This window comes from Sinocyclocheilus anshuiensis, unplaced genomic scaffold, assembly GCF_001515605.1.
Source record: "Sinocyclocheilus anshuiensis isolate Anshui unplaced genomic scaffold, SAMN03320099.WGS_v1.1 scaffold902, whole genome shotgun sequence".
NCBI classification, from domain to species: domain Eukaryota; kingdom Metazoa; phylum Chordata; class Actinopteri; order Cypriniformes; family Cyprinidae; genus Sinocyclocheilus; species Sinocyclocheilus anshuiensis.
The window spans coordinates 1-10,000 of record NW_015537974.1 but is presented as its reverse complement, the minus strand read 5'-3'; the positions used below and the strand labels follow the sequence as shown (position 1 = coordinate 10,000).

General features: G+C 37.2%; 1 protein-coding gene and 1 long non-coding RNA gene across 2 annotated transcripts; one reads left to right on the top strand and one right to left on the bottom strand.

Annotated features, from left to right (window-relative positions):
• The first annotated feature begins 272 nt into the window (after positions 1-272).
• LOC107671634 (T-complex protein 1 subunit gamma-like) lies at positions 273-7,950 on the top strand. The gene is made up of 14 exons (XM_016464546.1): positions 273-395; positions 970-1,031; positions 1,128-1,178; positions 1,299-1,361; positions 1,454-1,550; positions 1,767-1,884; positions 2,617-2,803; positions 4,794-4,943; positions 5,017-5,149; positions 5,258-5,339; positions 6,043-6,223; positions 6,493-6,738; positions 7,323-7,454; positions 7,550-7,950. Exons 1-14 carry the CDS (start codon positions 368-370, stop codon positions 7,646-7,648), a joined length of 1,629 nt encoding a protein of 542 aa, XP_016320032.1. The 5' UTR covers positions 273-367; the 3' UTR covers positions 7,649-7,950.
• A 612-nt stretch (positions 7,951-8,562) lies between these two features.
• Positions 8,563-9,426, bottom strand: LOC107671653 (uncharacterized). The gene is made up of 3 exons (XR_001632230.1): positions 9,074-9,426; positions 8,857-8,977; positions 8,563-8,708 (listed from the first exon to the last, which is right to left on the bottom strand). It is a non-coding gene; the product is annotated as an uncharacterized LOC107671653 (long non-coding RNA).
• Between the last annotated feature and the right edge of the window lie 574 nt (positions 9,427-10,000).

Genomic DNA, 10,000 nt, shown 5'->3' with positions numbered 1-10,000 from the left:
AAACTATTTTTAGATAATATAAAATAGTATAATTGTTTAACAAAATATAGAATTTTTTTTTTTAATGTAAATCTGAAACTGAGCGTTTAATTATTTGTAAGTAAAATGTACGTTTTTATCTAGGAAATATTCATCTCGACAGCTATTGCAGGATTCTTTCGAGAACTTTTCAGTTCTGCTCTAGTCTACACCCACCCACAAGCGTTGGTGGACTTTCTTTGATTGGTGGAGATATGTGCATGTCAAAGGCGTCTCGTTTGCCTATTGGTTCAGTGTGTGCCTGAATCCCCAGCCACGCCTAGTTCGTCCTCTCCTCTCGCCGTTGTGCGCGTTATCCGGTACCGGTGATCTAAACCACGCCGCAAACATGATGGGCCGACCGGTTCTCGTGCTTAGTGAGTGCTTATTTCATTATCCCATCTGTAGATGCGCAAGTGTAGCTTTCACATGACCCGCCGCTGGATTTGGTAACAGTTTGAATAAGAGTTTTATTCATGCAGCGGTGCTAGAATGCTAAGCTAACTAGTGTGGCACGGGGGCCTCGCGTGTCTGACAAGCTCATGTCAGTGTTCAGATTAGTCATTGTGTTAGCCTCGTAGCTAACATTGCTTATTAATAGTAATATAATTTAAGGCATTCCCCCACAAGTTACACAGTCAGTAATAAAACTAGCGCTGCTCAGTTCTCAGTCATGTGCTGTCTTTATGGGCCAGTCGATTCTATCTAGCGGAGATTTTAAAGTAATGAATTAGTTAGCATCAGGCTAACGGCACAGAGGGTGTGCTGACCAGAGCTGCACCCTGTTCATCTTTAGGAGTAGACCGATAACATATTTGATACTTTCTCAGTTAGCATGTGCTAAATATTCTATTATTTGAAATAATTGCGTTTTCTAAACGAGTAAAATAATTGGGGTTCATCATATTAAACTGATTTAATCCACACTGGCTCTATTTTTGCTCATAACAGGTCAGAACATCAAGAGAGAATCTGGACGGAAGGTCCAGATAGGAAACATCACTGCGGCTAAGGTGGGTCTGTCATTATTATTATTATTGTTTTCATCTTGATAGACATGTCAGATGAGACAAAAATCACTTACTTGCTGCTTCATCTTTTCTTTTCAGACCATAGCTGACATCATCAGGACATGTCTGGGACCAAGGGCTATGATGAAGGTGGGTTTCTGACGTTCAGACCACTCTTATAATTTAGTGTATTGTCTATTGTAAGAAAATATGAAAGATATGATATTTCTCTAGAAAGATGTATGATGAAATGATTTGTTCTCTGCGCAGATGCTTCTGGATCCAATGGGTGGGATCGTCATGACCAATGATGGCAATGCCATTCTGAGAGAGGTGATCATGAACTCTGAATTGTTAAATAAAATGAATGCTTTGTATTTATTGAATATTGATATAATATTCTCTCTTTTTTTGGTGACTTGCAGATCCAGGTCCAGCACCCTGCTGCCAAGTCCATGATTGAGATTAGCCGCACACAGGATGAGGAGGTTGGAGATGGGACCACCTCTGTAATTATTCTGGGTGAGAGTCATCTGTGTTCTCACTGGTGTAGGATTAAATGTATTCTTGAGTAATAACTTTTCTAATTTAGTAATATTAAATATTATTAATAATAGGTGTCAGGATGATTAAGTTAAATTTAAATTAATGTGACAATTAACAATTAATGTTTGTATGTTAACATTTGTTCAATAGCATTTGAAGTGCTCAAATCCTAACGTGTCATTCTGTGTACAGCGGGTGAGATGCTGTCGGTGGCTGAGCATTTTCTGGAACAGCAGATGCATCCTACCGTGGTGATAAGTGCATACAGACAAGCTCTGGATGACATGTTGAACATACTCAAAGACATCAGGTAATCACACATACAACCAGTTTAATTCTTCTCTGTGAGCTCTCAATCAATAAAGTAGTTCACCCAAAAATTTAAATTTGCTGAAAATGTACTCCCCCTCAGGCCATCTAAGTTGTAGATGAGTTTGTTACTTTATCAGAACGGATTTGGAGCATTTCAGCACTTGTTCACCAGTGGAACAGCTGATAAAAGCACAACTCCAGTTCGACAGTTAGCATCTTGTGAAGCGAAAAGCTGCGTGTTTGTAATAAATCCATCATTAAGACATTTTTAACCTTAAACCGTTGCTTCTGGATAAAATACAAGTCTTCTATCCATAACATTGCTTTCTCCAGTGAAAAAGTCATTTCGTCTGAATCAGGAGAGAAACAGTTCTGGAGTTTTATATAAGAGGACAACAGAGCATGAACTTTTTCACTGGAGGATTAACTCATATTTTGCAAAGGTTTAAAGTTAAAATGCCTTGATGGATTTGTTTCTTATAAACAAAAGATTTCCACTTCACAACATTAATTGATGGACTGGAGTTGTATGGATTGTGATGTTTTTATCAGTTGTTTGGACTCTCATTCTGACGGCATTTTTAATTTTGGGTGAAATTTCCTTTTCCATTCCTTTAAGCTGCTGAGTTTTATCGGTGGATTGTTAAGGTGGATGCTTGGCTATAGTGGGCTGAGATGTTTCAGTGCTCTGCAGTCTTATAGTTTTTCTACTTCTTCCTCGACCTCATAGCACTCCAGTAGACGTGAATAATCGTGACATGATGTTGAAGATAATAAACTCTGCCATCAACACCAAAGCGCTGAGCCGCTGGTCCACCTTGGCCTGTAACATTGCTCTAGATGCTGTCCGTACTGTTGAGCTGGAGGAAAACGGACGCAAGGAGATCGACATTAAGAAGTATGCCAAAGTCGAGAAGGTAGGACACAGCCTAAAGAATTTTCCATTTTTCTCTTGAAGGTAACCTGAAATTAAAATAAACTGTATATATTCTTACTTAGTTTTACTGTGTATATGCACAATTTTTAAATGTAATTCCAGAATGTTTTTTCCCAGATATCTTTAATCATAATAAAATTACTTGCGTTTTATCAGATATGTACGATGGCAGAGAGAGAGAGAGAGCAAATGAAAAACACATGCAAATAGAATAAACACCACCAAATTAAGAAAACATCATCTGTTTGACAACACGTGCTGCAAATACACATACAACATGACCAAATACGGAAACATGCTGCAAATACTCGCAACACAACCAAATACAGAAACACGCTGCAAATACGTACAGACCACATCAAAAATGTTTAAGGGAACCACAAGCGACAAACCTGGCTGGGACATGCTTATCAATGTCAACTCTGAAAGCTGAGAGTTTTGTTTATTTTAACATCCTGATATGATATGATTCCTTAGCATTTTGGATATTATTAGCCTACATAAGCTGACGAAATACACAATTACTGTAACTGTGAAACATTATGTAAGGTGGCTAACTTACTTTTACAACTTCCCTTATGAAAATTAAAATTAAAAGAAAATTTTACAAAAAAAAAAAACATGGTTACTATAGTTAAACCATGGTAACCACAGGTTAACCATGGTTTTGCTACACTAACCATAGTTTAACCATGGTATTTCTACAACTGTGGTTATGCAAATGGTAACCAATAGGCCAAAAAACATGGTTACTATACTTTTACTATAATAAAACCATGGTTAATTTTCGTAAAGGGAAGTTAAAAAAGTTAGCCAGCTTACATAATGTTTCACACCCCTTGAAACGTGGGCTGTGCTACTTGCAACTCTTTTCTGTATTTGGTCGCGTTGTGTGTGTTTGCAGCACATTTCTGTATTTGGTTGTGTTCTGAGTATTTGCAGCGCGTTTCTGTATTTTGAGTATTTAAAGCACACGTGTTGGCAAACTGATGGTGTTTTCTGAATTTGCTGGTGCTTTCTATTTGCATGTGTTTTCTTAGGGTGCTTTCACACCTGGCCTGTTGCTTCGGAACCTGGCGCATTTCCCCCCCTTAGCTCGGTTCGTTTGGGCATATGTGAACATGGCAATCGCGCTGATCCACGCCAAAACAATCGGTCCGAGATCGCCTAAACGAGGTGGTCTCGGCTCGATTGAAAACGAACTCTGGAGCGGTTCGGTTGTAGTGAGAAAGCAATCCGATCCAACGGACCAACGAACCAGGCTATATCACAATTTATGATGGGTAATTACGTAAGTTCCGTGAAAAGCATTAGCTTTGTTGTTTTGCTAATACCTCAAAATGAACCTGTGAATGTCTGTGGGTGAGCACGTCTTTGCCATTCAAAAATCAAAGCGCACTTTTTTTATTTTATAATGCCGTCTTATTGCTCTTTCTTCCTAGTAGGTGCATTTTACTTTGTCATGTCGTGCTGCGCCGCATCCAGTGTAGACCATAGATATGTATATATATCTGGTGTAGACAGCATCACTGATTATGAGTCCTATAGTATTTTGCTGCGTCGCTCGCGTACGGTGTAAACACGATGTAACATTGGTTTTGCTTTGTTTCACAGAACTAATCGTCGCCTGGGTTGCTTATGTATGTGTGGGGCGGAGCTATCAAAATAGGGGCGAGACCCTTTTGGGGTAGGGGCGTATTTGTTTTGGTGATTTCAAATGTCAACATTGGGTACCAGAAATTGCTTACCCCACCTTTAAGTTGCAGCGCGTTGAGCTCTCTCGGCCACTGTAGATAAGGCTATTTTTGATGTCACTTGAGTTGTGTGGACAATTGGATAATATTAACCAATATACAAAATACATGATCCAATTCATTCTCAATGGAGAAAATTAGGACCTGCAGTTCATGTTGTCTTTAAACTGATTAAATGTTAAGCAATACCTAATTGCACTTTTTGTGTGTGAATAGGTGCCTGGTGGCTTCATTGAGGACTCATGTGTGCTGAAGGGGGTGATGGTAAATAAGGATGTAACTCATCCCCGTATGCGAAGACTCATCAAGAACCCCAGAATTGTTCTGCTGGACTGCTCTCTGGAGTACAAGAAGGGTGAGAGTCAGGTGAGGCGTTGTCTGAATCCACAATCTTCCTCTGAATGCCTAACATCTAAAACACTGACCTTTGGCCTCTCAGACTGATATTGAGATCACTCGTGAGGAAGACTTCGCCCGCATTCTGCAGATGGAGGAAGAGTACATCCAGCAGATCTGTGAAGACATTATTCGTCTCAAACCTGACCTGATCTTCACTGAAAAGGGCATCTCTGGTACATATGAGCACTCATGCAGTCATTTGTTTATGAGAAGCAATGGTGGTCTCACCAAGCAAGATGACAAGCAATCATGTGAGTTGTATTAAATTGTCGTCTCTCTAGATCTGGCTCAGCACTATCTGATGAAAGCAAACATCACTGCAATCCGTCGTGTCAGAAAGACGGACAACAACCGTATTGCAAGGTGCAGAAATATGTGCTTTTGTCAATATATTTGAATTTTTCTTGTGTAGTTGATTGCATCAGTGCTTATTTTGTCAGACGTGCATGCACAAAATATAAAACAATTTTTGTTCTTAATTCCAAGGTTCCCAGTCATTGGCAAACCTGGAAATAATAGGAAATTTAAAATGTGAAAATCTTGAAAATTAATCTTAAAATGTTTATCATGGCAATGTATTTAGTGGATATATATTGTATTTATATATGCCTAGATATTGCTTGTGTAGTGTAATGGTGTTTGATTTGTGAGTGACAAACTTTAAGAATGATTTGATTCTTTTTAATGAATTTGGCAAAATGGTTTACAATTTGACTTGAATGATTCATTAGTGAATGGTTATTAGTGTTATTTTAGTATTTATATACTATTATAGTTTTTATTAATGTTTTAAATAAGCTTTTATTTTTCTTTTCTTTTCATTCTCCATTTTAATTTAAGTTGTAGTCGTTTTATTTGCTTGTCATTTTTATTCTTTTATATTTTTGTATATCTTTTATTTTATTTCTAGAAGTTTTAGTACTTCAACTTAAACATTTCATTTTAAAAATGTTATAATTAAGTTTATGTAATATATTTTATTCAGCATTTTTTAATTGCATAAATCAATAAGGTTGTTTTTTTCTTTTTTTAAGTTAACTGATACTCTCTACTTCTGCTTGTCTAGAGCATGTGGTGCACGTATTGCCAGCAGAACAGATGAGCTCCGTGAAGAGGATGTGGGTATGGGAGCTGGCCTATTTGAAGTGAAGAAGATCGGCGATGAGTATTTCACCTTTGTGACAGAGTGCAAAGACCCCAAAGCCTGTACCATTCTGCTTAGAGGGGCCAGCAAGGAGATCTTAGCGGTGAGAAAAGACAGGAAGAGGGAACCAAACAGATGAAGAGACTGGGGCCACTGTTAAAAATTCATGACTATGTAATGCTCGGAGGAAGATTAATGAGAATGTTTTTTTTAATCATTATAAAGAGTCTCACAAAGGTCTCTACAGTGAGATAATTCAACAGGCCATTTGTTGAATATTTGATCAGCTCAGCCAGAGTTCTCTGGTATCAGGGGATTTTGCACAGGTTAATTGACTTGCACAGTCACTGTTTGACTGATGATCTTTCTCAGGAAGTGGAGCGAAACCTGCAGGATGCCATGCAGGTCTGTCGTAACGTCCTGTTGGACCCGCATCTGTTGCCAGGCGGTGGAGCAGTGGAGATGGAGGTGTCCCATCGGCTGACGGAGCGTTCGCGAGCGCTGACTGGTGTAGAGCAGTGGCCGTACCGCACTGTGGCTCAGGCCCTGGAGGTCATCCCACGTACACTCATCCAGAACTGTGGAGCCTCAGCAATACGTGTGCTCACGTCCCTTAGGGTAAGTTGATTCAATAGCACAGTTCTTGTATTTTTATCTCAGTATGTTGCTGCTTCTCTTGAGTAACTTGAGTAACAGCATTTCAGTTGACATTAATGTACGGCTGCACAATTAATCGAATTTCTAATCGTGATTTCAATTACGAGTGCCACAATTACTTAATCGTTCAAAGCAGCAATTAATCGTTTAAAGTCCACTTATGTTATTCCGCGTGCTTAAGATCTTTCTACAGGTTATCTTAAGGCTTTTTCCATTGTTTTAATTTTAGTTTGTGTAACATTATAATACCATGCATATTTTAACTTTTTTTATTTCAAGAAGAATACAATCCAAAGTATAGTTGATATTTGAGTCTTAATACTATAGAAAAGCAATACGTTTTTCAGTTAGTGTTTTCAGCTTATTTTCATATAAAAGTATGGCATGCAGTGGCTTCAAACAATAGTATAAACATCATTTGTCAATTATGATAATCGTAATTAATAATTGCAATTACAATTTCAAGGAAATAATCGACAATTATGATGAAATTTTTGTCATAATCGTGTAGCCCTACGTTAATGTGTTTCTCATCTCTTTTCCAGGCCAAGCACACACAGGAGGGCAACACCTCATGGGGTATCAATGGAGAGACAGGAACTCTTGCTGAAATGGAGCAGCTGGGGATCTGGGAACCGCTGGCAGTTAAAGCCCAGACATACAAAACTGCAGTTGAGGTAAAAAGGCTTATTCACTGAGGAAAAACTGCTTTAGACTCCAGGAAGAAGATTTTTCTTATGACTGTTAATGGATTTTCTAATTTTCTTCTTAGACGGCCATTCTGTTACTGCGCATTGATGACATCGTTTCTGGTCACAAGAAGAAGGGAGATGATCAGGCGGGTGGTGCACTGATGGAGGACAAGGAGTAGAGGAACAGGAAATACAGAGGATGATGGAACAAGAGTTCGGAAAGGACAGTAATACAGCAAATTAATAGCAAATTGACACAAGCATTTATTTGTGCAAAACTCCATTCTCCAACACAATGTTCTCATCAGAAAGCCATTTGCGTTGTTGCTTTGTGTTGTGTCATTAGGCCAGAAGCTTCTAGGCCCCACTTTTTTTTTTTCCTCTGGCAAATGAAACCACTCTGGATTGGATTAGGATGTTTGTGCTATTATCTCTGTGCTTCACTTTGTATTTCCTACCAGTGATAAATTTCAATATCAGACCATGTTGTGTTGTTTTTTTTCTGTGCTGAACCCCCTTTACTTTTTTTCAAAACACCTTGGTAGTTTACTATGTTTATGTAATAAAAAATTTTCACAGAAGCTGCAACTTTGCAAACTCCCTCCAAAAAGGCACACAAAACATTTCACATTTTAAAATATATTTAACAGTTAAAAAAATGTATAATGCATTAAAATTCAACTTCCATTTTACCAAATGCAACACTTTTCAATTAGGTTCAGTTTCTTAACATTTATGCATTAGGTATGAACCTACATTAATGCTGTTCATTGTTAATTTTTATTTATAAATGTTCATAATATATTAATACAAATGTTAATGTATTTAGAATATGTAGAAATGAGCATTAAATGCTAACATAAAACAACGTTGACAAACTTTGCTGTAAATCTTGGTTAGTGTAGAGACCCTTATTGTAAAGTTACCAGCTGTTTCTGTATTAAAAAAAAATGCAGATATTTTGTCAACAAATGTAATGAGGCACCTGGCATTAACAGAAACGCATGCCACTTTAACAACATATAAAGATGTTTCCTGCTGTCAAATGCAGCATTTTTATGAAATATATGCAAATATATTTAAAAAGATAACGCACGCAAAAACAAACAAAAAATACAGTAGAATAAATTTTAAAAAGCATCACCCTTAGAATATTGTAATATACCCTTTATCATGCACAGATAACAGACAATACTTGAGTCCAGTGGAAGTGTTCAGATTTTCTAAACTTCAAATAACCTAGAAGGGAAGACCACCCATAAATTACATGGCGATCAGTTCATCTGCAAGTCTGTATAGGTTTATTGTCATTTAACAGTATCTCGGATGCTAAGACGATTCAGTATTTGGAGAATACTAATTAGAGACAAAATACATTCAAATGTACCCAGATTATCAGTCATGGGTTGCAATATCCAGCATGCCACAGATTTGTGTTCATGAGCGAGAGGCGAGGATCCACCCCTGGGCTCGTTCTCCTGTCTCTGGGTCCACTCCTCTGTCCAGATCTGACAAAAATAGAACATCGCATCAAAAATAACTTACTTTTTTTTATCAGGCATATAAAAGAATCACTTGACACAACCAAGGTCTGCTTCTCTTACCCATGATTGTATCACTGGAGGACAGGCGGCACTGCTGGTTAATAAGGGTTAAGTTGGAAGGTCCTGGAACATCTATTTGCATAATATTGCACCAGTTGGTGGATCCATCCATATCTGTGTCCATGGCTGCTCAGATGGCAGGGTAAACAATGGGTTTAATAATAACAATACCATGCATAGCAATAACTCACAATGTGCTTTTTGGTGCTGTATAGTCACTCTTGAAAGATCCCCTAAAAAACATTTGGGACCTGCTAATTAAAAATAATTTAAAAAATTGTTCAGAACTGTGATTTGTTCTGGAAAAAAGCCACTCCATTTATAAATATAATTATAAACTGGTGAGAGGTAAAAATAGGTAAAAAATCGTGTGTGTATATATATATATATATATATATACACACACACACACACACACACACACACACACACATATATATATACATATATATATACATACATATACATATACATACACACATACACATATATACACATATACACATATATACATATACACATATACATACATATATATACATATACGTATATACACGTATATACACGTATATACATATATACGTATACATACGTACACACACGTACACATACGTACACACACGTACACATACCTACACACATGTACACATACGTACACACACGTACACACATACACACACGTACACACATACACACATATACACGTGTATATACACGTGTATATACACGTGTATATACATATATATATATATATACACGTATGTATACACGTATATACACGTATGTATACACGTATATACACGTATGTATACACGTATATACACGTATGTATACACGTATATACACATATATATATACACGTATATACACATATATATATACACACATACATATAAATACATACATACATATATACATACATACATA

Bases quoted from the DNA above. Each gene is read 5' to 3' on its own strand.
- LOC107671634 (XM_016464546.1), top strand. From the start codon at position 368: ATGATGGGCCGACCGGTTCTCGTGCTTA. The intron at 1,032-1,127 runs GTGGGTCTGTCA...TTTTCTTTTCAG, and splicing joins GAAACATCACTGCGGCTAAG to ACCATAGCTGACATCATCAG. The intron at 5,340-6,042 runs GTGCAGAAATAT...CTGCTTGTCTAG, and splicing joins GACAACAACCGTATTGCAAG to AGCATGTGGTGCACGTATTG.